Source organism: Gobio gobio, assembly GCF_949357685.1.
Source record: "Gobio gobio genome assembly, chromosome: 15".
In the NCBI taxonomy this organism is placed as follows: domain Eukaryota; kingdom Metazoa; phylum Chordata; class Actinopteri; order Cypriniformes; family Gobionidae; genus Gobio; species Gobio gobio.
This window is the reverse complement of record NC_137108.1, coordinates 22,362,791-22,390,753: the sequence shown is the minus strand read 5'-3', so window position 1 is coordinate 22,390,753 and position 27,963 is coordinate 22,362,791. Positions and strand designations below refer to the sequence as shown.

Here is a 27,963-nt window from a genome sequence, read left to right as displayed (position 1 = left end):
CATTCATCTATCAGAGAGTGAGAGTTTCATTAAAAACTCCCAGCATGTCTCAGGAAGGAAGCACCATCAGCAGGGTCGGAGCGGAGGAGGGTGTTCTCGTCTGTGAGGGAGCTGCAGGCATATACAGCGTGCAGCTCCAGACTAATGTATCAATTCCAGAGCCAGTCGGAGTCAGAAGTCAGGGCACCTTACATCTCTCTGGAATTAGCTGCCACACCAGCAGCTTTTCACATTCAGATCAAGAGAAGAACTGTAATTCCTGTCATGAATTTATGCGAATAAATCTTGATCACAGCTGTCAGCTTCAGAGTATAATTTTGCAACATGTTTACTTTTACAATTTAAACTTTCTGATTAAAGATTCAGCCTTTCATGTTAGATATAATATGTTACATAATCAGACACCTCAACACCTCTGAATAGACGTCTCCAACTCCTGTGAGGACAATGACGCAAACTCTGAATCAACACGCACCAGTGCTAAATGTTTCTATATATCCTAATCATTTGTTACAACATGTATTCTTTACCTCAGTGAGCTCATTGTTTTTCCCTTAAATTGATACATTGTAAGCTAACTGCGTGATATGTGCATTTCTGAAATACATAACTTGGACACAGTCACCTCTGATAAGAGATCACTCTAAATTGTACTAGATGCATGCATGTATTGTGAAAAGTGCTATACGAATAAATGTGAATTGAATCATAATGATCATTGTAGCTAGTCTGAGCCTGTAAAAACAAAAATTCTTCAAATCAAAAATATAATGTGCACTATTCCATTTAGATTATACATAAAGAGCACAGTTTAAACGCATGAAGATATAATGTTAACTAAAATAAAGACAGATAGGTAAATGCACTAGACTCCCGTGTTATTATAGTTGACCTAAACTAGAAATATTTTTTGTTATTTGAAATGAAATAAATAAAAATAAAAAATAAAAATATATATACACATTTCAGCAGGTTGCCATAGCAACATTTCTCATTTTCATTTAGTTTAACTTGATGTACTAAAATAACTAAAACTAAAATAAAAATTAATATTTAGATTATAGACACATTAAACAAATTGAATAATAAAAATGATAAAAAAAAACAAAATTACTAGAGCTTTAACTAAAATTTAAAAAAGAAAAATTAAAAAACATAAATAACTATCTAGAATAACTATACATCTATAGAACTATATATATATCTTCAATTCTAAATAGTTTAGGGCCCAACTCTTACTATTAACTAGTGGCTTATTAGCATGCATATTACTAGGATATTGGTTGTTTATTAGTACTTATAAAGCACATATTAATGCCTTATTCTGCATGCCCATAATCCTACCCAATACTTAAACTTAACTAACTTACTAATCATTAATAAGCAGTAATTAGGAGTTTATTGAGGCAAAATTCATAGTTAATAGTGAGAATTGGACCCTAAACTAAGGTGTGATCGATAACACTGCTAGGCTCTACAAGTTTTGGTTGCATAGAGCAGCACTCCCACTATTTAAAACGTGATCGTTTACTTCCATCTTGTGGCCATTGGGTTACTACACATTCTCAGAAATCAATGAAGCAGCGCTGCCATACTGAGGTGGGAAGTAAAGAGAGAGACATTCATTTATTTTAGTAATCACATTTACTCACTCAGTGGATGGTAAATGGGTTTATGCTTCCCTTGAAGCCGCACTGAGCACATAGAGGCGATCTTTCCTGGAGGCTGCATCCTACCGTCTATTAGGAACCAGGATCTCGCAAAGGTCGCCCATTGCTTATGGGAAAAAGAGAAAAAAACATTTATGCAATGCAAGCTGCCTTTTTCGTTGACTGAACGTAGTAATAATAAAAGTTCAATTGAGATATGATTATGCGTTTAATCCATATGACATCGTCCGGGGAACATTAATGCAGAATGACAGGTCAGTCAGTCCCCGTTCACTTTCATTGCATGGGAAAGAAGATGCAATGACCATAACAGCCCCCATAATATTTTGATTTGTGATCCACAGAATAAACAAAATCACACGGATGTGAAACAACATGAAGGCGAGAAAAATGCTTTTCTTTTTGGGAGAAACTGTTAACCTGTCACCGAATACTTTAGCACACATTTATCACACTTATCTACCATCACTAATTTCCAAGAACGTCGGTACAGACGCTACACTGCAGATATCGAATTTATGCATCTATCCGAATAGATATAACGTTAGGCACATAAATGCAGACATTATACAAATGTCTCACTTCTTTGACCATAAGGCTTATGTTAGCGCAATAGAAAGATCACGCTTTCCATTTAAGAAGCCTTTATAAACGACAGCGGAGCAGTATGACATAAAGCAATAATACCTTACCTGGGCTGATCTCGAAAAACTAGACATTTTACATAAGCATTTGTAAAATTTGACCTCAATGTGGTTGTAGTAGTACAGCAGCAATTTACGTCCCCCACGAACAACAGGTTAAATATGTCGTTCCTTTTCTATAGTCATACATTTATGCTCTCAGATAAAATATTTCACTTTGCTTATGTAATTTAAATAACAATAAATATATAATGATATAATGTAATATAATTCGCCATCAGCACGACGTATTGTTATTTATACGCGTGTTTCAATTCAATCTGTTCCTATCGGCTGTATTTTTTGGTAGCGCGCGCGTCATCGCGAAACGTCCGTGTTGTCGTAAACGCGCGTAAATTTGTTTTCGTACTGAAGTCTGTCTCGTTCTGTAACAAGTCAACATTATTTTACATGAACACGGCAGCATACAGTTATGGACAGATACGTGCTGGTTGTTATAATCAACCTAGAGCCGAAGAGAGATAGTTCTTTCAACGGTAAGAGGCTTTATGATGATAAAACGTCATATCAGAACTGTAACGTAATTTTCAAACTCTCTATTGATGTATTGACACGTGTTGATTTTATTGTAGGGGTTGATGAAACCAAAAAAGTGTTTGATAACCTCAAAAATATTTCTGGCTCGAGTTTAACACGAGTTCCTCTCTTTCCAGGTAACGTTAGGTTTATTCATTACAACCTCATTTGCCACTCCATTTTCCACCAGTTTTAGTGTAAAGTTTGATTTTGTGTTTCTTTCAATCTATTTAGCCTGCTCTCTGAGTGGTAGTCCTGCTCCACAGAGATGGTACTTCGCCATTCAAGCCAGTTATGGTACAACACAGGTAATTAACATATGCATCATTGCTTCTTTGACGTTAAATTGACTACAAGTGTTACAAATTGGATAGGACAAACGTAAATTACAAAGTGATAATGTAGCTATACTAGGGGTTTTCAAACTGGGGTCAGGAATTTTTTTTTTTGGTCAATTGTTCAAGAAAAAATAGTTTAAAAAGTGTAAAAAATACATAAATTATATATTAAAAATAAGATTAAGATGAATTGATTAAAATTAGTAAGTAAATCAAATGGAAATTACACTGTGTGCAGAATTATTAGGCACATTGATTTTCTGATCATATTTTTTTCCCCAGGCACATTTGACCAATTCCAAACCACAGTAATCCTAATAACTACTATTAATTTAGTATTTATTAATGTATAAGTGATATATAATTGCTCATAAAGGCTGGAAATGAAAAACACCTTATATTCAGGTGTCCAGAATTATTAGGCATGTTTTCTTTTACAGATAAATTGAGCCAAAAAAGAGATTTAACTCAGACTGAAAAGTCAAAAATTATTAAATGCCCATGAGAAGGATGCAATACTAATGCAATACTAGACATTGCAGTTAAGGCATGACCATTGGACAGTGAAATGCTCGTTGGGTCAGCAGGGTCAGACAAAAACAGGTGGTGAAGAAAAGACACCTGTTAACTGCAAAAGAATTAAGAATTAAGGTGAAGAATTAAGTGTGAAACCATCAGGAACCCTTTAGTCTCCAGCGCCACCATTTTCCAGAGCTGCAACCTACCTGGAGTCTCCAGAAGTGCAAGCTGTCAGGATCTCAGAGACTTAAATTAAGTAAAGAATCCTAAAAAATGACCCCCACTAAATAAGAATCACAAGCTGAAGTGTTGTAAAATACATGAAGAAGTTTTTTTATAGGCTTTATGGACAGATAGGTTGAGAGTGACTCTTGAAGGACCAGCACCACATCCTCTTGCACCACTGTTTGAAGAATTAATCTTCCAGAATCTGGCAGTACGTTTTGGGAGTTCATTTTTAGTCCATCTCTGCAAAAAGGACTTCAGGATGGTCTAAAATGAACTCCCAAAACTTACTGCCAGATTCTGGAAGATTAATTTTGGTACTAGAGGATGTGGTGCTGGTCCTTCAAGAGTCACTCTCAACCTATCTGTCCATAAAGCCTATTAAAAAAAAACTTCTTCATGTATTTTACAACACTTCAGCTTGTGATTCTTATCTAGTGGGGGTCATTTTTTAGGATTCTTTACCTAACTGAAGTCTCTGAGATCCTGACACCTTGCACTTCTGGAGACTCCAGGTAGGTTGCAGCTCTGGAAAATGGTGGCACTGGAGACTAAAGGGTTCCTGATGGTTTCACACTTAATTCTTCACCTTAATTCTTTTGCAGTTAATAGGTGTCTTTTCTCCGCCACATGTTTTTGTCTGACTCTGCTAACCCAAAAAGCATTTCACTGTCCAATGGTCATGCCTTAACTGCAATATCTAGTATTGCATTAGTATTGTATCCTCATGGGCATTTAATAATTTTTGACTTTTCAGTCTGAGTTAAATCTCTTTTTTGGCTCATTTTATCTGTAAAAGAAAACATGCCTAATAATTCTGCACACCTGAATATAAGGTGTTTTTCATTTCCAGCCTTCGTGAACAATTATATATCACTTATAAATGATTAAATACAAAATGAATAGTATTTATTCAGTTTTATGCTGTTTAAAAAAAAAAAAAAACATTGATTCAAATAAGTATATAATATAAATTAGATATAAATAAATCATTCAAAATTAGATATAAATAATACAAAAAATTAAATACTGAAATGTATAATAAAAAATAAACATAAAATAAATAATAAAATGAGATTAAAATAAATAATAAATATTACATCTAACAGTACGGTACTTAAGTGTGTAGACAAAAAAATAACTTCATAGAAACTATATATTTTCCAATAATATTTTCAATTAGTATAGTATACCATTTAAATTATTTTAAATTGTGTCTTTATACATGAAAATACATAATTATGTATGTGATACAAACACCCATATTTGGGTGCCCATGGCATCTAAAAGATTGAAAACCAATGGTATAGTCATAGTGCATCCGGTCATCCACACACACTCTTTACTGTGTTTTGTCCAGTGGTGCAGCTCGGAGTGGGAGGATCTGTGTTCCCAGCGCAGTGACAGTGAGGAATCAGAGCCATCTGCTCTAGACGGCTGCATCGCTGCCCTTCAGGAGCAAGAGGAACAGATTGTGCTCACAGAGAACCCGTCCCACGCAGAGTGAGAGTTCTGATTGATATTGTCGCCCATAATATATCAAACAACCTTAAAGGACCAAAGAATCAACCATCCATGTTTCACTAATAATTTGATGGCAATCATGAGTTGATCATTGAAAGCTGTTTATCTACATTCCCTTTCTTTATGCCTATTTTTTTATTTAATTTTTAATTTTTTTTTTATCTGTGTTTTTTATTTAAATGATGATTGACTATCATGGTAGACTCTTTGAAGAGGCGGCTGAAGGTCTTCATCAATTAGCAGACAAACTTCCTCATCCAGGTACTATTTTTAACATGAAATGGATTATAAAGTTATTATAGTGATTGTTTCTATATTCTGTCTTGCAATATCTTTTTGTCATGATGTTACTGTTATTACACCATAGAGATGCTTTTGGCGAAAAAAAAACTTTTTATTGTATTGATGTAATGTTTGTTATTGATGGCAGGGAAGTCTTTGCTGGATGTGATTGTGCTATGTGTGGGTGAGGAGGCGGGGTTAAAGGATATGTTGCCTGTAATTGGCTCTTTGAAGCACATGAGGGCGTGGCATTCTGCAAAGATGAGCATGGTCACTGAACACAGTGCAGGGTAAAATCTAATACTCTCCAGTAATATTCTTCATCACTGTTGTTTCATTTGAGAAATAATCTCTATATGTATGAGTCTATATGTATGTATAATGTCTCTGTTTCTCTTCTTTCTGCACTGTTAAGGTGGCAGAAAGCAGCCATGTACCTGGACGCCCACTTATGTTCTCCATCAGTGATTGACAGCTGTGTGGATGGGAGGGAGATCTGGAGAGGTGGACTCCACATTAGAGAGAAAAAGGTACTTTACACTAGTGTTGCCACTAGTGTTAATTTCTTCATCTTTTTTTTTTATTGAGTCTCAGTCTTAGTCCTGTGTCAAATGTGCTTTTTAGCTATATCATCGTTTTTAGTTTTAGTCTCGTAGTCACATTTTCGTCATGCTGCATTGATAATCCCGATTATTATGCTCAAAATTATGTTCACAACGAATGTTGTCAGTTGAGAATTGTTTTTTTTTTGCATTTCATCAGAATTGTTGCACTTTCACCTATAAGCACAAAGCAGGAGAATGTCGACCCATAGCCTATGGTTTATTTTACCTCATCTAGTTTAATAATTTATTATAGGCTTTGTATAGGCTTATTATTTATTATAGGCTATTTATCATATAGGCCTAATGGAAAAATAAGAAACTTCTCAAAAATTTAAAACACTGAAATTCCACATTACTTTAATGTTTTTCTATTAAAACATCAGACAGTGTATTGTCACACAGAGGTAAGTGCAGTTATTCAGCAAACACAATCGCAAGTAGTCGAGAGATCCATGGTTGGATTTATTACAGTTCATCACTGAGAAGGTTTGATGGCAGATTTAATCACACAAACAGCACAAGCTGTTCGTGAGTCGTGAGAGAACACAGACCAACTGAATGACGCTTTAATTTAAGCTGAAAATCTTAATTGGAGTTTTTCTGAAATACAGCTTACTTGTTTAATGGTGTTTTTAGATCATCCGTGTGAGAAAGAGAGCTTGCGTGCACATCGTTGCCAGATTGTAAAATTGAAGTAAAACACCGGATAGAATACATGGTCTTTTAACAGAGGAGCTCTGTTTGGTGGATTTAAATTATTGAAATCTGCAACCGCAAGCTCGAACACTCCTCTTCCCAAACACAGACCCGAGCCTTCCCCCTCCATTTTTTTAAACTACATTTTTGTTTAATATTTTTCTGTGAATGATATTGCATGTTGACACATTTTATTGTTTAATTGACGTTGGCGTATGTCATCTTGTCTTAGTCCTGGAAAAGAAGGTAGTCAAAACGAGCAATTTTCGTTAAAGAAATTAACACTAGTTGCCGTGATACTGGAATTCTTTATTTCGATACGATACCTTGAAAAATATGATTTTTGATACCATGGGGAAAACTGCTTTATATACTGCCATATAGATATTTTTTATTATTATCTGATTAATTTTGTTGCAATAGCTTTCACACAGCACAGGGAGGCTTTATTAGAAACTTTGAATTGACAAAAAAGCCAAGTTAACAGTCTGTAATAAAATAAGAACAAATAAGCAAATAATAGCTCAAATAAATACAATAGAACAAAAAGTTAAATGAAATAAACACAGCTTTAAGCTTTTCTGGGGGGTTCTACAGACTACAGAAATGTAAAAAAATCATTAAATGTAAAATAACACTGGATATTCTTCATTGTAAAAATTAAATACAGTTCATTGCTTACAATTAAAGTTACAAAACTTATTCAGTCAAGAGCAAAGAGTGACTATCTGTCTTTTGTTCTCTGATCAACATGACAGACAGCAGCAGTTTATTAGGCTGCTGTCACTTTAAGAGCTTATGCACAGATATACTGTTACACAAGATGTTTTCTCAACTGTTTATGTTTCAAAACTGACTGTGTTTACCTGAATACTCGTCAAGACGGGCATTTTGACACAATTTTGTGTGTATTTTACTGTTTAAGTGCAGTAAGAGACTATTTGAGACTGTCTGAGCTTTTTGAGAGGCGGCTTTATGTGCGTGCCACTTGTATAGATCAGTGGTGCCCGCACTTTTGATGTGAGTGCGAAACCTGCGGGAATGACTAACGTTATGTGCAATACCTGCTGCAACCCTGTCCTGAATATTGAAAATATTTTTGTCTACATGCACCCACATAAAGACACTCTCAGACATGACCTTGCTTGCTAAATCTGATAGGTACTACAACTTCTCTTTGTGTTTGTGATATGAAGTCTCTAAGTGGCGTCTTAACTTGTTTGGCTACATACCAGGGATGGAAATTAACTTTTTTGTCCACCGGCGACTGTGGCTGGTGGATTTCAAAATCTACCAGCCACTCAATGTTTTTACCAGCCACTTTCTTGTTTTTAACCGATTAGTAATTAATACTACAAGCTCTACAATACTTAAGCAGTTTATTTAATCTCAAGTCTCAATGAAATACTGACATTTTCTCTTTCTCTCTTATACACACACAAACCATGAATTGATATACATTTCATTAAATGAGTAGGGCAGATTAATGGATGTGGCATTTGGATGATTCGTGGTCTTTTATGGCTTCCAGTTTTAGGTTTTTAGTCCCAACAATGAAACTATTATTTTTGGCATCTTCATCTATGTTGACGACATACTAGGGTTGCCACCTTCAGTGTGGCAAAATAAGGGACACCCATTCACGACAATATAAAATTGTATATTATTTTACATTTGATTATTTAATTTATTCCAAAAGAACTCTTTAGTAGCCTATTTGGTGCACTTTAAAGGGATATTTCACCCAAAACTAAAACATTCTGTCACCATTTACTCTCCCTCATGATGTTTCAAACCTGTATGAGTTTCTATGTTCTGCTGAACACAAAAGAAGATATTTTGCAGAAAGTTTGTACCCAGGCTGCTTTGGGGGCACCATTGACTTCCATTGTAGGAATGAATCTTCCTGTGTGTTCAACATAACTAAGAAATGTATGCATGTTTGGAACAACTTGAGGGTGAGTAAATAATGACAGAATTTTCATTTTTGGGTGAACTGTCCCTTTAAGCAGTCATTCTGAACCAGTAATAACTTTTTTGACAATTCTGAAATTCAAAAATGTTTATTTTTTTATTAATTTACTTACATTATGACTATATTATTATGTAATTATTTGTCCCATTTTTATCTAAATATTCTTTTAATAAATGTCAAACTTTATATGGCAGGATTATTTATTATGTATGATTAAAATGATACATTTATAATAACATTAATTAGGCTATAATCTATTAATTAACCTGTCTAAAATATACATAATAATTCTGTCTGCCAAGCTCTGATAATGTATGGAATATTATATAAATATATTATCCATTTAAAAAAACAATAGGCCTATATACCTTTAGAAGCACGGATGTGTGTGTCACATAGACCGGTCTGTCACCGCTGCTGCTTTAAGTCGGTCAATCTGAGCAACTGAAATGCTTCTCTGCAAAGTGTGCAGTTCGCCTGAGGTTCATCACGAGTTACTGGACAGACCCATTGATATCTTTTTTTCTATTCAGCTCTATATTTGGAGATCTTCTTGCGTTCAAACGGCGGACGCGACGCGAGCTCGATAAGTTTTTAAAAAAACGCGCAAGTTTACAGCTCATGTTCTCGAGACTCCGCCACTATGGCAACAAATCCGCTAAAACGCAACCACGCGCAAATTAACTTCTCTACTACTTATTGTGAATTTGATTTGTAACGCCACATTTTTTTTGAAGGTGTGCCTCCTCTAAAAGTGTCTGCCGTCCAGGTGAAACAGTAGGCTATGCTATTTTTATTTACCCGCCCCACGGTGGCCGGTAGGTGAAGCGAGTTTACCCGGAACAACACAAAATCACCCGCATTTGGCTGGTGGCGGGTGCTAATTTCCATCCCTTCTACATACTGTCGGAAGTGAACATTTTGAGGCATGCAACACACTGTGGTCTCTCGTCATTACTCACCGATGTACTGGTGAAACCCAGACGAGATATTATGATATGGCAAGCTTATTATCACTTACGCCACCGGCCTCGCCCCGTTCTCGCGGTCCCTTGGCCTCGACTGCTTGCCACAGGGTTCTATTTGCTTTAATTGTGTCGCGGTGCTCACATTTGGCGTTGACATGTTTTGGTAGTTGTGACGTTTGAAGTAGATTCATCGTCTGCTTTAAATTTACCTGGCACTGGCAGTCCTTTCACAAACTCCATGCTTATTGTAGAAGCATGCATAATTCGTTTATATTTTCACATGGCTCCCTGCATGCAATACTCAATTCTGACTCTTCAATCGTGCCATCTAGTGGTCTGTTATTGCATGACAACCACCACTACAACTGAAAACAGGCAATTTGAGGTAATAAAATGTCAAATTTGAAGAGGTTTCTTTTGCATAACAATATGCTTGACTGTATACTATCCTTTTAGTCTTTCTGCACCCCTCTTTGTATTACTGCCCTCCAAGTTTAGGATCCAACTTTAGTCTATAGTCTAAATATTAGATATATGTTAGTCTATATTAGTCTATATATTTTTAGTTTCAAGGTGTATACTAAACCGAAGAGGGTCATGAGGTTAAAACTGAAGTGTGTAATTTCTGTGCCACTTAGTCATTAGATGGAAAAACTTGAACAAAAATGAGAAATGTTACCGTGGCAACTAAATGAAATGAAATTAAGTTAAAGTAATACAAATACTAAACTGAAACTGATATTCAAGTAATATAAAGCTAAATATAATTTTTTTAATAAAAATAAAAATGCACATAACATTAGTAAAACTTAACCTTCAATTAAAATGAAAACTAAAAAAATAAACACTAATTCATATTATTAATAAATACTGTAATAGTATGTAATTTTAAAATAACTGTGTTTATACTTTAGAAATCAAAGAGAAAAGAATTGCTTTAACTAACTAAAAAAAAAAAAAAAAATACATGGGTCACCTTAAATTAACAGAACCAAAGAGTAACTGTAAAATTCCTTCTGTCCAGCAGAGGGCGAACACTTGCAAGAAATAGTCTGTGAGAGAACAGAAACTCCTACTGATTTCTGAAACCATAAAGACAAAGATGGAAAGACTTAGTAAGTGTGGCCGATTTAAAGAAAACATTTTGATTCAAGGAAATTCTGAGCAGGCAAATTTTTTTGTCTAAGCGGGAAGAGAGCTGTTATACAGCAGAGTGTGTGCTTTGGTTAAGGAAAGACATCAGGACCAGTAAATATCTGAAGCTCTGGTTCTTCTGGGCCAGCCTGAAGGGAATTGTAGGCTTTAATACAGGAAATGAACCTAATTCTGTACAAAAATCATTCATGTTCAGGGTTTTGAGTTTGGATTTCCTGTTCAGTCATTTTGGATCGTGGCTGCTGGCTGCTCAGAGAGCTGGTCAGTGTTACTATGAGAACTACAATCTCCCATTAGCTCATGTTTTTGCATTTTATTAGACTGAAACGTGAATAATTGTATCTATTCCGAGACAGTGCTTGAGCAAAAGTTAGTTTCTGTCACTCTTGTGTTGCTGAAGTATAGACTCTTCTGAATGACGCTTGTAAATCTCTCTTCAGCTCATTCTAAATGGCTTTGTTGTGTTATTCTTAGTTTGTCTCAGAGCTGAAGTTTGAGGGATTCTGTCTGAGAGCTCAGAGGAGAAATCACTGGAGTGATGCGCTGTATCCTCACACAGACCCACAATGCCACACTGATCATAAACTGCAGCATGAGGTGAGCAGCTTCATTTTATTTGAATTTAATTTTTTATTTGAATTTAATTTAAAGATTTGAATGGGTTCTTATTAAAAATGTATCCGTTTTGTGTTTTTTCAGAATGCTTAAATGTTTGAATTTGAAACTAATTCCAAATTCTTTTTAAGTCTTGTTTGTACTATTTCATAATTTTACTGTACCCACCAAAGAGTGCTAAAAAGTAGGGACAGCGTGCTGGGCCTCTATTAGGCCAATTGTCACTATATCTAATGTTCATTGATAATATACATTTTTTTTATTTATTTGGAAACATTAGGTTTTCTATGATGTATTATTGAATATTGTAGTGACCTGTGCTGAGGTTGTTCAAATGTATTTATTATAGTCTTAGAAAAATCTGTAAGAATAGGTTAAAAAAAGTATACATTTTATCTTATGTACTTTGTATCATATGTACTTTGATTGTATCATTAACAAGCAAAATTGTGTTTATGATTTTATAGCTGTCCATTACATTTTACTGTAGCAGTAGCTTTTATTACAAATTATATATATATATATATGTATATTATATATATATATATATATATATATATATATATATATATATATATATAAATATAAATATGTAGTTCAAGTAAAAATCTGAACTTATAGTGGACTTAACCAGGAGGGGGAAAATCCTTACTTTTGAGACAATAACTAAATAATAGAAAGGAATAATGTAAAACAAATAAAACATATTGTTTGTGAATCACATTTGTGACTCTTCAGGTGGCACATTTTGAGTCCGTACTACCCATACCAGAGGAATCGGGAGTGAGCTCTCATATGAAGCTTTTAAAATTTAATATCAAACAGTCCTACTGAAGATTGTTTCACAGGATGATTATCCAGTGCATTTGTGGCCCTGTGAAAGAGGCGCTCTAAACTTTTATATTGGCTGTTTTGCTCTCTCTCTGAATCTCTTACACTCTCGTTCTGTCATAAAAGTGAGAGTGTGCATTGTAATCGTAATGGGTTTTCCACTCTAGATTAATCACATTGGCATTAGTTGGGACTTCAGCCCCTTCAACGGAGCCGATTGCACCCCACAGTCTGTTTACACAGGGCTCGTGCAGAACATTCACTGCCTTTATGCTGATTAGTACCATTAACTTTTTTCTTTTGCGCCCACAGTACTTATGAGTCTTATTATTGTTATGGGCACCGCAATCAATGTGAAAATGGCAGTTCTCTCCTGTATCAGAGTGAGTAAGACATTACCTCCCATCTGCCGCCGCGACCGCACGTCTGATGAGAGATGACAGAGCTGGACATTTATTTAGAGCTCTTCCAGTAATTACAAACACTTAATACTGTAATGTGACTTGGAAGGGTGGAAATAACACTTTCTGAACCTCTTCCTTTTTTTAACAGAAGCCGAAAAATAGATGATTCCATAATTCCACAACAACAAAAAATATTTGACATGATATTGTAGTAATGACAAGTTTTTGGATAATCTAGTGAATTAAAAACGTAACAAATGATGTACTTCATCTCATTTAATTATTTTTTTTGAACGTTTTTTTGGAACTTGGAATAATGTAAACTAGTCCTGCCCATTGCAAATACATCTACCATGGTAGACATTTCTAACTTGTTCATAATTGTTAACGTGATGTTATCATCATCTTCCTTTCCGTCTCATAACTCTAAGGGATTTGGAACAGGATTATTAAGACTACTTAAAATGTAGCTTTAAACTAATTTCACCATGTTGCATCGCACTCATCTTTTCTGTGGGCCCAGAACTACTGAATAATGGAGCAGATCTTTTCAGATTGACTTCCTCTTTCTTTGCTCGGCTTCTCTTGTATAGAAGCTGAAAGAGCTGATAAAGAGTTCGAAATGTTGCCAACTCCCTCTCAGCCTCTCATTTTCCAGCCCAAAAGCTCTGGTTTAGTCCTGCCTGAGCACAAAGCTGATTTTGTTTCAACACTCAGGGGCACAAGCGCCCAGCGGCCCCAAAACAGCTTTAAGTGTTACTCTCCTAATGGCAAATAAACCGTAAAGAGACGTTTTTGTTTCTTCCCATTTGCCAGCTGCTGTCACAGCCAGTAACACTTTAATCTGTTGGTCACAGCCACAACCCTTTGCTTTGCTGAAACTGCTTGGTCATCTAATATTTTCCTTTGGTTCTCTTCCTTAAAAATATTGTTTTGAATAATGCATTACTGATCTACAGTCCCTAGCACATGCCGGTGTATAATAAATATGTATTTTTTAAACTGTTACTCTACAGCTTCGTAAAACACAAAATGTTAATTTCTCTCTGAACATAAATATTTTACGCCTCTGGTTGCAATTGCTGTTGTTTTTTGTGTGTTTTAGGTTTTTCAGTGTTACCAGCCTTTGTTGGAACTGATTCAGCTGGTCAGAGTCACAGACCTCCCAATTCTCCTCCATTCCAGCACAGAGTTTGAACTGTATCTTTCCCAAAAGACAAAAGGCTTCAAACTTGTCAATATTAGTGCATTTTATTTATGCAAAAGTGGCTAACACTCCTCAAAATGATCTCTTGCCAAGAGACACATAACTCTAAATTCATAAAAATATATATGATTTGAATATTTCTATCAGATGCATAATGATTTGCCTCTGCAAAGGTTTATTTAAATTACTGCGGATGCCAGAGAAGACCTAAAGTCTTCTCATATGCATAAACGCTCACTATCATTTGTTTCTCTCAAAAATAAATCTGAAAAGGACATAAGTTTGCCTCTTTTTGTATAAATAACTAATATTTATTTATTAGAGGTGGTGCCTGTATATGGTACTGCATGATTTATTCCATTGTATGGTATATTTATAAGAATTTGGTTGATGATCGGAAAGCCTTAATAATTAATGATGCATAATCTATTTCACATTATGCATTTTATCCAAAGTGACTTCATAAGTATAGAAACTATCGTTCAAATGTGAGGGGTTAGTATACTTAATATATAATTTATTCAGAAAGTCCAAAGTGACCGTAAAGACATGTATAATGTTACAAAAGATTTATATTTCTAATAATTGCTGTTCTTTTCAACTTTCACTGAAAGAATCCTGAAAAAATGCATCATGGTTAACACAAAAATATTAAAGGGTTAGTTCACCCAAAAATGAAAGTTCTGTCATTTAATACTCATCCTCATGTAGTTCCAAACCCCTTAGACCTTTGTTTAACTTTGGAATACAAATTAAGATATTTTTTATAAAAATCAAAGAGCTTTCTGAACCACCCATAGGCAGCAACGTCATTGCAACTTTCAAGGTCCAGAAAGGTAAGCTTAATTTTATGAAGTGATGAGAATACTTTCTGTGCGCAAAAACTGTTAACATGTTATTTCCCCTCTACACTATTCACTACGGCACAGTGTGCTAAAGGGTTAGTGCATGAGCAGTGCTCAGTTCTGTGCAGGTGACGGTAATGGTGGTCTTGTGAAACTTTACCGGGCACTAAATAAAGTTCTCCCCCCCCCCCCAAAATAATGACTTTATTCAACAATTTCTTTTCGTCTGTGATTCTCCTACACTTGATGTAGTAAATACAGTGCAGCGCTTCCGAGTTCTACGGCAGAACGGCGTTAGAACCTGCGTCAGCATCACACACGTGTCGTGGCGCACCGCGTCGGCCAATGCTAAGCCGGCCTTCTGTTGTAGAACTCTGAAGTGCTGCACTGTATTTACTATGTCAACAGTGCAGGAGACTGACACAGACGAGAAGAAATTTTGAATAAAGTAATTACTTTTTGTGTGCAAACCCCCCCAAAATATTCTCGTCACTTCATAACATTAAGGTTGAACCACTGGAGTCACATGGACTATTTAACAATGTCTACCTTTCAGGACCTTGAAATTTTCAAGCCTATGGGTGGTTCAGAAAGCTCTCTGATTTTATAAAAAAACAAAACTTAATTTGTGTTCTGAAGATGAACGAAGGTCTTATGGTTTGGAATGACATGAGGGTGAGAATTTTCATTTTTGGGTGAACTAACCTTTTAAGCAGCACAGCCGTTTTCATCATTGATAATAAGAAATGAACCATTTACTAATTGTAAGATGTAAATAGATAAATAGATAAGTTTCTCTCAATGTCTCACAGTGAACTCTGCACTCAGAGCTAATGATTGTTGAGACGGCATGTTCCTCATGACTGTTTATACTGTAAACTGCGCTTTCATTTTCCTCTGTATATTGTTTCACACCTTGATGTGCTTCTACAGTGGATTGGCTTCCAAATCTGTCAAAGCTAAGCTACTCTTGGACCAACTGTGCACATTGCGTGGAGAGGTAGGCCGTCTCCAACACGATTATCACCAATTATTGTCTTCAGGCCAGATATATACTCTCCCCGACTGAGATGCAGCCAAAGCTGTCAAAAGTCCTCTGAGACTGATGGTTGGATATTGATAACTTGCAACCAACAACATATTTCCCATAGCTGGAACACTAGGGTGACAATGATGAGAAGTGTTTGTTGTTGCAGGTGGGAGCTTTGTTTTCTCTGTCCTGCGTGATAAGCACTGAGACTTTCCCAGCAGCCTCCCAGCTCAGCTCCTGTAAATGGAGAGACTTCATGTCCAAACGTCCCAAGGACTTACCTGGTATGAGCAGTGTTTAAAAAAAAACTGCCTTACACTTTGTTCTGAAGGCTCTTAATATGTATAATTGTACCATGCATATGTGAATGTGCTGCCCAGCGCTCACATCACACGTTGTTAAATTATATGCTGACATTTATATGGTGCAGTTGTCTACTTTTATTTCTGTGTATTTGCTAGTGTGCTATTAACTCTTCATCCTTCCAGTGCCTGATGTGGAGGTAAAAGGTGAGAGAGGCCACTACCTCTTCTTGATGCAGGGGGCGGAGTCAGGAGGCTGCACAGCGCGAATGATACACACAGCCAATCAGATCAATGGAGCCGCTGCCCTGGCAACGCTTAATGCCCTCATCAGGGAAAAAGTTCCGCCTTCCTCAGGTATGATTACCAATCATTTAAATGCACAGCCGATGTCCGCATGAATATGCACAAATGCAACAGTACGCCTTTGAGCATAGTTATAAATCAATATGTACTCTTGATTGAGAGAACTAATATGGTTCTTCTAAACTAAGTTGGGCCCCGTGGCGTTCAAGAACCACATTTATTACAGTCAGATTAAACCCATACAACAGTCATCTATCACAGCAGCAGCGGAGGCCACCTGGACGTCACCAAGATGACACAGAGGAGACATTATACTCCACTAAGACCGGAACTGCTCAGTTCATAAATGTAGAACACATTACTTTTTCTCATTAATATGATTTTTGAAAACACTGGATTGGAAAGAACACAGCCAGACTTAGTCTTGTTTATAAACCACCGTGTTCCTCTCAAAAGCAACAGTTTGGTATGTAAAACTTCAGACCTTATCAAGTTAAACACTTCAAGTCCATATTTTTTTCGATAGAGCAAACCGAGGACATTTGGTCCTGGACAAATTTCCAAGTAAACAAACTCTGGAATATGATAAGGATGTAGGACATTTTCTCCTCACAAAAGATATTTTCCCCTTGCTTTTTCCCACTTTCCCTTTTGCAATATAATGAAATTTAAACACTTTTTGGCTATTTCATGTAAAGTATCATTCTTGCACTGCCTTGATTAACAACTATTTGTAACTCATGTAATCAGGTGATTTGTGGTTCACTACTACTCGTAATAGCTCTTTGTACAGGGAGAATGGCTGTATTTTAAGCCCACCGCTGGAGACCTTTGTTGGGGTAAATTACTGCTCTTGATCAGAGAATGCGTGGGTTTGCTTGGATCCTCCTGTGGAGAGCAGAAATGTGTTACACCAGATCCATAATTCAACCAGGCTTGATAACTAAAGGCCACTGCTTTTGGGCGAGCGGTTGTTTGTTGTGCCCAATACAGCAATTCAACATTGGGATTACTTTGTTTGTCCAAACAATGAGAATTTTTTTTTTTTTTTTTTTTTTTTACAACTGTGTCCTGGTGTCAATTACAGACATATCATAACATATGAATAAAATCTAATTTAAAAAAAAAATCTCTAAACAATGTAATGACATGGGGAAAAAAAATTAAATAAAAAAAAAACATTTTTAATTTTTTTTCTGGGTCCCAGGAGGATATAGACCAAAACCACTTTTTGTACCAGGCTGTAAACTTTTTCTTCTTTTTTTTTTGCTGTAAAGTTGGCCATTTTAACATGGGATGTCAATGGGATTGACTCCCTTTTGGAGTCTGTCTCTAGCAGCCAGTCGATGAATTTCAGTTTAAGTCACTTACGTGTTGGATTCAAGAGAGCGACCGAAAGGTTGCAACAAAATCCAGAAAAAAATCAGTGTTCATGAATCTTGTTAGAGCCATTTTCTTACACTTCTGTTTAAACTTTGCTTTTAATTCCGACGAAAAAAGTGATACATTCAGAGTTATAGGTCTTATTTTACTTAGAAAGTTCATACAATTATATATTCGATTAACATTTCTCACAAATATTTATGCATCTGAATTTTTTTTTTTAAATATGGTAGTTAATGTAGTAATAACATGGTAATAACACAGTAACTTTAATATCCCCTGAATATTTGCACATTCATATGTTGCTAAGCCATTATTAATCAAATATGATGTTGTTTTAGTTGAAAATGAGGTTATGATTGATTATGTAAGCTTAAGTTTCACTGGGTCAAAACTGATCCGAGAATGCAAAAGGTGTATGCAGATTGTGAATTCATTGGGGTTAATAAATTGTAGTCTGAATTGTTCTAATGAACAAGTATCATTCGAAATGAATCAGTTTGCAGTTCCCAAGTCTGTGTCCTAATCTGGCATGACGTAACATTATAAAAAGATTTGTCCTAACCAGCTGTGATTGTGATGAGCGACAGGAGACTTTGTAGATAGTTGGCTTTCTGCTGTGTCATGCTCAGTAGCTTTACCCACAATGAATGTACATTTAAACATCACATATCTTTTGATTAGCTGTGATTGTGTCAGCCCTTACAGCAGTTTGTATCCAGTGTGGACATGCAAATGCTTGTTGTTACTGGGAACTTGCATGGTTATGAAACGTTTGTGGTTTAAAAGATTAGTACTTCAGTTTTCCCTCATGTTTAAGTGTCAATAGTGAAAGTGAAGTGAAAATAGATAATGGCTCTTCTAAATAGTACACATGTAAGAGTATAAATGTGATCAAAACAAATCCTCTAAGAAAGAATAACAGCATTTCAGTGCTAAATCTAATGTGAGAAACTTTAGATTGGACATTTTGGACCAGCTTTTCTCCTGGGACTTTGTTTTAGACATGATTAACACCTCTCTCGACTCAATCTTCTGCATTCTCAGACTCTTATTCCCTCTTCTTACTCCACAGAGAGCAGCACTGCTGACTGGCTGCGGTCCCTGCCATATCTCCGTGGAGAGCAGTTTTTGCAGAGGGAGAGAAAGCTGGCCAAGGTGCAGACCCTGGTCCTCAAGGAATGCTGTCGTAAGTGTTTCCCAGGCAACGGAAACCTTTCAGCAGGACCTCCAAGTATTCTCACGCTGTTCTTCAGTCACCCCAGAGCAGCACATAGCTAATCATATTCCTCCGGTCACACATTCTCAGTCTCACCTGAGTGCTTTCTGAAAATTAGGATCTCTTTTGAGCGGTAAACAATAGAGCCTTTGTCAGAATCTCGACCCCTGCTGTGTTAACAGTTTTTTAACAGTAGTTAAATCGTGTGATTGATAGAATAATTTTGGTATGTCAGAGAACTGTTATTAGGCTTGTAGCCAATAAATTCAGGCCGGTTTCAATATCTAACTCCTTTTCTCTGTAGACCCTGCATGCCCTTTAATAAGGCACTTTAATAAGGCTCCAGGGGGAATGTTATTGTAATAATTGATTTTTAAGTTTGTTGTGTGTTGCAACAAAATGAATGACTGAATGGACAGAATAATAGCATGGTTACTGAGAGACATTTAATGATGGATCTCATCTGTGGCTAGGGCGACGAGAGGAGGTCCAGAAGCCTACCGCCATTCCTGTAAATGAATTGAAGGCTTTGCTGAGTCTGGCCAGAGAGCAGTACCTTCAGATGCATGACGCCAAACTGCCGAGAGCCTCTAAACGCATGCGCCTGGAGGAGAACCAAACTTCATCTTCTAATAAAAGTGGTGAGGGGTACTTTAATACAGAGCATTTTACTTTAGGGATGCATCATCTATAATATTTTTTATGGATAACGATGGAAAAGAATTGTTATATTATGATCGGTAATTTATATGATGTATTATATTATCAAACTCTGCAGGGCAGTGACCCTCCAGGGCTGGATTTAAAGGGATAGTTCACCGAAACATTTAAATTCTGTCATCATTTACTCACCCTAATGTTGTTTTAAACCTGTATGAGTTTCTTTCTTCTGTTGAACTCAAAATGTTTTAAAATATATTTTAAAGAATTTTGGTAACCAGACTGTTGACGGCACCCTTTGACTTCCATAGTAGGAAAAAAAATACTATGGAACTCAGTGGGTGCCGTCAACTGTCTATCCCTTTAAGGAACCCTGTGGCGGTATTTATTGTTAATGTGACTGCACATGTAACCCAAATACCAATGACAGGTAAATATGCAGCAAAATGTCGGAGTTTAATTGGAGACACCTTTTTGCCTCTGATGTCAAAAGATATAGGAGGCCCTTATATAATTTGCTTCCATTATTTGGGCAAAATCTAATATATATTGCATACTTGGTTTAACATAGTGTTCTTATTAAGATTCACTTTTATTTACTCTTTCTAACCATTATATGTTCTTCCAAAGATGTGAAACAATCTTCTCATGCAGAATGGCCAGAGAGGAGCGTCCTACAAAACTATGAGAACATGCAGAGAGTCAGACAAAGGTCCAGGTAAACAGTCTTGTACCATATCACCTTATATGAAAACAATGTTTGATCACCACATTGAGCCTTGGATTATTGTCTTTGAGGTTGAGGGCTTATTGAATCTCAGAACAATGTATCAGATGAGGAAATAGTTTGTGCATTTGTTCAGTGGTTGGAAAAGTACATTTGTGGTTGGCTGGTTGGATGAATACATTTCAGTGTCATCCACAGGTGCAGACTGTTCAGCAGTTGTTCCTCTGAGAGTCTGATGGGGCCTAAAGATAGCCAGAGGGGAAGTTCTACACTGCTGGATGCCAGAGAACTGCTCAAACACTTCACCCCTGATGGACTGCCTAGCGGAGAGCTACAGCCGCTGCCAGTGCTTAGAGGGTTGGTCATACACACAGTTTCTGACATGATATCTCTTAATGACTTTTTTCCCCTAGCTTATTAAAACTGCCATTCAAGTCCCTCAAAACAAGAGGGAGCATGTGTGTAGTACATAGTAGAAAGTTTTTAAACGCTCCATCTTTATTTTCTGCTTGCACTGGTCTTGGGGTAGTAGTTCAAACTGAAAATGTTTTATTTACTCACCTTCGCACTGTTTCAAACCCATGACTTTCTCCTGTGGAACACAGTATGTGAAATTTTTAACTCTTTCCCTGCCATTGACAAGTTATCTTGTATTTTATGAGAAAGCCTTTCCTCATCAAAGACAACGTTTTTCTGGCTTTCTGTGTTTTCGCTGTTATAAGTTAGAGGGCACCATTAAGCATCTTCTGAAAGAGTACTGAATCTCCTGATCAAAACACAGACGATGAAGATGCAGAAACAAGTGATAACATATGTAATTAAATGCATATGTAAAGTAACGTGATCATCATCATTAAACGGCATATAAAATGAAATATTATACCGGTATATGAAATGTTGACCCAGGACGAGCTACAGGACTGCAAGGTTTGGAGGTGATGGACTTGATCTACTCTATCTATGTTTTCTGTGACATAAACACGATTTTCTCAGCCTTTTTCTCAAAATGTTGCTTTTTTTATGAAAACTATTTTCATCAACACATTCAAGTGTTGATAAATAGGATTCATTAAGCTAGAATAAAACTGACTTGTTTGTTTTTTTCCAAGCAGAGGTTCTGTTCTGCATGTTCAGATATTCATACAAAAAAATATTCTGGGGGCCATGACATTTTTTTTTTAATTGATCAAAAAACACTGGCAGGGAAAGAGTTAAAGAATATTCTGTCTACCACTTTCCATATCGTTCCTGGAACCCAGGAATAGACTATTGTCCACTGTAGTGGACATTATATTTTAGTGAATTTCTCTGAACCCATACATGTCACAGTTTTAGTCTGGGTGTCCTGTAAAGAGCACATTCAGGGCTTTTCAGAGATGCCAAATGTTTGGAGGTTTCACCATGACATCAACTTCTCCTTAGTCTTTAAAATTTACTGACATTAATTTAGTGATCAAATTTAGCACTCTTATCGAAATATGATAATAGTTTGTAGTTATCATTAAATCAGACACATTTTCAATTTATTTGTCATAAATCAACATCTCATGAAAATGTTATGGGGTTTCTAATATGACTTTCTGTTACAAAACATTGCATTGATTTAATACATGTTCACTGTAGAGGACATCAGGACTTGTTTATCAAGCATTTTGAGAGACACAACAAGTGAATGGGGAAATAAATTACACATAAATATTCCTATGAAAAATTAGATATTATTATGAAAAAGTTGCCAATTACTACACTTCTTTTTTCATACATGAAAAAATATAAATTCATTCCTTTATATCCTTCATAACATAGTTGAGAATCATCTTTATATAAAGTTTGGTGGAAAAAAAACCTATCATATGATTTTAGAAGATTTAGGCATGAGTTTTATGGACCACTTTTATGATGCTTTTTGGTGTTTATTTTGTGATTTGGGAGCTTGACAGACCTACCTATATGGAGAACAAAACAAGTAATAATAAGTTATGAAATTATTCAAACATAGAAAATGAATAAATCAAGTTTTAGATGGATATGTTGTATGCGTTCGGAACGGAGGTAATGTACTAGACTAGAGCACAATACCAAATATAAAGAATTCTTATTGGAAAAAAAAAATAGATTACGATTTCCAACATAACATGCCCTCTACCATACAATTTCTAGAAATATGGCTATGCATTTAAATTGCTGAACTGACTGTCTCTGAATGTTGTGTGTTTTTGTTTTTTGTGTAGCGAACATGCATTTCAGTTGTCTCCTGACCTCACACCCAGGAAGGTGACCAATCTCCCATTCTCAAAGGCCGCCAGATCCCACTACCACGGAATAGAGTAAGTGAGCATATGTGTGTGCGTCTACAATAAAACCAATCCAATATAAAATCTATCCTCCCTATTTCCTCCTCCATCTTCTCAAGTATTCTCTGGGTGTGTTTCAGGTTCTGTCTGGATGAGTGTAAGGCTCTTGAGCGAGACCGTGGCTTTGTGAAGCTGCAATCTCGTCTAATAAGATATGAGACCCAGAGTACATGCTGTAAGGAGCCCTGCCCTGTGCCGTTCACCCTCAGCCCTGCACCCTCCCCAGCTGTGCTGTCTGAACCGGGCAGTGTGCCCGATGGTGAAGCTCTACACAGCGAGCTGCCCCGCCTCAAACGCCGTTCCCGTGAAACAGACCTCCAGCAACACAAGAGGTGAGAACATTGTATGCATACTAATGATAAAGGTTGTCTCTTGTCCTTTTGCCATGTATAAGTGGTCTTCCTTTTATATATATTTCTTTTTGCATCACTTAACATTTCCTTTTTAAATTGGATGTATTAAAGGGTTAGTTCACCCAAAAATGAAAATTCTGTCATCATTTACATACCCTCATGTCGTTCCAAACCCGTAAGACTTTTGTTCATTTTTAAACACAAAGTAAGATATTTGAATGAAATTTGAGAGATTTCTGTCCCTTCATTGACAGTCTACGCTTCTACCACTTTGACGCTTCAAAAAGATCATAAAGAGATTGTAAAACTAATCCATATGAAATGGGTAGTCTACATTTTCTGAAGAGAGCAACATTCATCAATGCACACATCAGATATGGTAAACGGAAGCTCATGCATGCTTGCCTGACGTGCACGAACCAATAAGGTTTATTGTCGTGTGTTACACAGCACGTTTTGATAGGGCTAGGACAATAAAGCGGGATTCGTGGATAGATTCTGAGTTTTTCGGTATTCATCCAATCGATTCTGAGCTTAGTTTTTTTTTAATTAGTTTAATCCTTTTTATATTAGTTTCCATCATTGACTAAAAAATAAATGCTTAACCAACACCACCAGTGTTGCAGTTTTATTGGAGTTAACATGGAAAATGTGCCTTACTTTAGTAGAGATTACGGTTGGCAAGCACTTTTTAAATGAAAGTGAGCAAATGAGTGGTCCACTGCTGTCATTTACTGGTTATGTTAATTTTGTAATAGTTATTTTCAGACATTATAAAATCACTATTATAACATTTACAGTATAATCAAATTTTGTCAAAGTTTATCACTTAATTTTTCCTTGGGTATCAGTTTTGACAATTGTGCCACATTATGATTAATGTGAAACCTGAAAATGGTTTAATGCAAATGAGACTTGAGTAAGAAATTAGCTTCCTATCATTTTTATTTTTTATTTTTTAAATACCTACATCTACAACAAAATGTGTGTGCATGTGTATGTAAGCATGCTTAGTGTGCATTAAGTATTATTATTTTACCCCTTCATTTCTATGTGTGTGTTTTAGCTTATTCTCCATCATGGCTATTTTTTGCTGTCAGCCCTACATTTCCGGTCGCCTAAACCCTAACAGCATCCATGTCATAAAGGTCTTAAAATTCTTGAATCCCATTAATTGCTGCTTCCAGCTATATTTTTTTTCTATGCATTTTGAACTAATTAGTTCACTCATTTTGATTGAACTAAAACAAGGGAATTTTTACAGCGTGGCCACGGTTTAGTAAAATATGGGAGCTAATTCTTAATTTGTGGGAACAAATTCTTAATTCCTGACCACAATATATATTTTCATTTTTTTTTTTTGTCTGCATGTCATGTGTCGGGCTCTGTGCGGTTGGAGCAATTTAGTAAAACTTGAAACGATAAGGGTGTTTCAAGGACAGGCTGTTTTAATGATATTCTGTCTGTCGATCTTTACATAAGTCTACCCTTCGTTACACACCAATTCTCACCAGTGCTCCGTTCAATTAGACGGTCAAACTAATGTTTCTCTAGTTACTCTAATTTTCTGAAGCCGTCAGTTCATTGATTTTCCTGTGTGGCTCGTTCATTCTAGTTCTGCCTGCTCATCATTGCCTACCTCTGCCCCTCCGTCCCACCACTTTACATGCATTTGAATGCATCATACGTCAGGCACAACGAAATTGAATATAGATCTGTGCTTGATGGCTTTGTCAAAGTGTGAAATGAGCAATGAATGAAAATGACTGAGCAGCGCTGCAATGAATGTCAAAGTTTCATCCTTTCCAGCATTTTTAGTTGAAATCACAAAGGCCCTCTCTAAATGTGCTTCAAATATGGCAGTGATAAAACGTCTAATGTTTGGCCGCCTTTGTTGCCGCAGAAGCCCAGTGTGCATTAGATGATGTGTTGTCAGGACATGAGGTTATTGACTTTTTTTTTTATGCTGACCCACTGCAGAACTCCAGGGGCCACATTAATTTTAAGGCCTATCATCATCATCTCAGACTTTGCTCCACTCTGAAATGACCACCGTGGTGTCACATCATCGGGAGCTAAACGCACAAGCCTGGAAATTTATGTTTAAGGCTGATGCTCCTGGAACTGAACATTTTCTTATTAAATGACCTTAGAATGAGAGTGCTAGAGCTGAGATCTCCCAGAAGAAAAAGAGGTAGAAGTGTGTGCTCCTGTGCTTAAGTAGAGCATCACATCAAGTCGTTTTGATTTCGAGTTTTGATGTGAACAACAAAGTGAGATTGAGGGATTGATGATCTCAGAGAAGCAATATCTTACAGCATCCACCTCATCCGCATTAAAATCCTTTTCTGCCACTCTCAGGTTCTGTAAATCGGAGAGCTCTGAATCTCAGGGCGCAGGTGGCACTCACCGTGTTGTGGGGGCTCTACGGCAGCAAGCGGCCCACTCCCGCTCCAGCTCGGGTCTGGCCAGACGTTCTGCTTCTGTTGCCGACCCCTCGCCCAGTCAAAAACCCAGCCAGACACAGACCGAGTCCCGCTCCCAGAAACACAACAGGGTAAGCGCTGATTACGAGACCAAAGAAAATTCATACCTTCACGTTTTCTGCTGAGATTTGGGGTAAAATCTACATTAGCAATGCATTAGGGATGCCCTATATATCGGTACCATTTTGTTTATCATGATGTGAGATTAGATCATTAGAGAGAGGGTTTTAGATTAGATATCAGCTATAAATAGGTCAATATTAGGTATTTAATTGTTCATGCTTAGTGTTTCCTATTTTTATATTTGGATTACATTTTTCCGTCATCTAATGCTAAATTAAAATGAATCATTAAAAGAAAGATAATTGAATAAAATGTAATTTTTAGCAAATCTCCAAATATGTTTTTTTTTCATACTGTAATATAAAGTATATAGTCATGCATAAATTAATTTGTAACATTTAAAAACAATTGCTTTTAGTGTTTTATTTTTAGACAAAATAGAGTAGGAAAATAGCATTATAAAAAAATAATTCAATATTTATAACAAAAAAAACATTAATAAACTAATGATAGTCTAGCATCCCTTTAAGATATTTAAACATGGAAAAATGTGTTAAATATTATTGATAGTGGAAATCCCAAATAAGTTTATTTTCCTGACTGACTGGCTGTGCATTATCCTGCTTATACCATTACAACTTGACAAATAAATATATGGGCATGAAATATTGATTCAAGCGCATAGAATAGTACAGCAATGTCGGTTGCCAGGGACAATGGTCAAATATGCAGGTTAAGGGATATTATACCAAATGCTAAATGGCTCTCAACCCATTTAAAACCTTAAATCTTCCTATTCAGTGAATTCACTACTACAGTCATCAACAAATGTCAGCGCTTTATGTGAGGTCTGTGAGTGCAATAGTTACGTGATTGTGCATCGTTCTCATCCAGTGTTTCTGTTTCAGATGCTGAGGGAGGTGGTTGCTAAGACGCTCGATAAACGCGGGATCAGCAGTGAGCACAAGTGCTTTGAAGCCTGCAGTCAAAGACTGTTTGACATATCAAAGTTTTATCTGAAGGTGGGTATGAATTGCTCTGCCTCTTCTCGCACCCTGCTGTCCTGCCTTTAGGATGTCTTTTGAAGCTCTCAAAATATGCTGTGTAAACGCTGCTGATTGATGTTATCTACATCATTTATCCGTGACGGGAGCAAAAACTTAGTTCAAGAGACTTGTCTCAATTCGCTTTGTTCCTAAAGCATTTTGTGAGGGGGAAAATATATATATATTTTTAGCACTTTACTATTAAAGGTTTTTTCGTGCACCATCAATTTATACATTTTGGTTTTGCTACTGTACCTTTAAGACCTTATAAAAATGGCATATTTGTTACTTTATAAACATGATCTATAAGCGTTCATGGTTGTGTTATAATCAACGATTTTTAAACAATCAATTTTGGATTTTTTGTCGCAGTAAATATTCTGAGTAGAATGATAAGGGAGCTTTATGTGAATACCTATTTCCTATTTAAATATATTTTAATATGCAATTTATTCTTGTGATGGCAAAACTGAATTTTCAGCATCATTACTCCAGCCTTCAGTGTCACATGATCCTTCAGAAATCGTTCTAATATCCTGATTTGGTGAGACATCCAAAACACGTTATTATCAATGTTGAAAAAGGTTGATCTTAATATTTTTGTGGAAACCTTGATACTTTTTTTCAGGATTCTGATAAATAGAAAGAACAGCATTTATTTGAAATAGAACACTATGTAATGTCTTTACTGTTAATTTTGATCAATGTAATGCATCCTTGAATGCAAATATTATTGTCATTCAAAATCTTACTGACTCCAAACTCTTGAATGGTGGTGTAAGTTTGAATAACTGTAAAAGATTATTAGCTAAGCTTAGCTTCCAAAATGTACTTCATTTAAGCCGTTATGCCTCAGCAACCTGTTTGTTCTGCAACAGGATCTGAAAACCTCACGTGGCCTTCATGAGGAAATGAAGAAAGCAGCCAGTAACAATGTCAAACAGGTAAAGCACAC

General features: G+C 36.2%; 2 protein-coding genes across 4 annotated transcripts in view; one reads left to right on the top strand and one right to left on the bottom strand.

Annotated features, from left to right (window-relative positions):
- Positions 1-2,455, bottom strand: part of mrpl13 (mitochondrial ribosomal protein L13) — a gene marked incomplete at its 3' end in the record, with an annotated part of 27,954 nt that extends 25,499 nt beyond the window's left edge. For both annotated transcript variants that reach the window (XM_079836355.1, XM_079836356.1), the window contains exons 1-2: positions 2,363-2,455; positions 1,653-1,776 (exon numbers count right to left, since the gene is read on the bottom strand). In XM_079836355.1, the coding sequence (XP_079692481.1) occupies positions 1,653-1,776; positions 2,363-2,389 (151 nt within the window). In that variant the 5' untranslated portion in view covers positions 2,390-2,455. The remainder of the gene's footprint in view (positions 1-1,652; positions 1,777-2,362) is intronic.
- A 183-nt stretch (positions 2,456-2,638) lies between these two features.
- mtbp (MDM2 binding protein) overlaps positions 2,639-27,963 on the top strand; it is a 28,781-nt gene continuing 3,456 nt past the window's right edge. The window contains exons 1-21 of one of the 2 annotated variants that reach the window (XM_079837293.1): positions 2,639-2,850; positions 2,947-3,027; positions 3,125-3,198; positions 5,333-5,475; positions 5,699-5,757; positions 5,927-6,068; positions 6,194-6,308; positions 11,652-11,774; positions 14,133-14,227; positions 16,013-16,079; positions 16,276-16,393; positions 16,598-16,768; positions 19,176-19,289; positions 19,793-19,960; positions 20,610-20,697; positions 20,905-21,063; positions 22,938-23,033; positions 23,141-23,392; positions 25,775-25,970; positions 26,871-26,984; positions 27,887-27,952. In XM_079837293.1, the coding sequence (XP_079693419.1) occupies positions 2,787-2,850; positions 2,947-3,027; positions 3,125-3,198; positions 5,333-5,475; positions 5,699-5,757; positions 5,927-6,068; positions 6,194-6,308; positions 11,652-11,774; positions 14,133-14,227; positions 16,013-16,079; positions 16,276-16,393; positions 16,598-16,768; positions 19,176-19,289; positions 19,793-19,960; positions 20,610-20,697; positions 20,905-21,063; positions 22,938-23,033; positions 23,141-23,392; positions 25,775-25,970; positions 26,871-26,984; positions 27,887-27,952 (2,505 nt within the window). In that variant the 5' untranslated portion in view covers positions 2,639-2,786. The remainder of the gene's footprint in view (positions 2,851-2,946; positions 3,028-3,124; positions 3,199-5,332; positions 5,476-5,698; positions 5,758-5,926; positions 6,069-6,193; positions 6,309-11,651; positions 11,775-14,132; positions 14,228-16,012; positions 16,080-16,275; positions 16,394-16,597; positions 16,769-19,175; positions 19,290-19,792; positions 19,961-20,609; positions 20,698-20,904; positions 21,064-22,937; positions 23,034-23,140; positions 23,393-25,774; positions 25,971-26,870; positions 26,985-27,886; positions 27,953-27,963) is intronic. The other variant, XM_079837294.1, reaches the window with a different exon arrangement.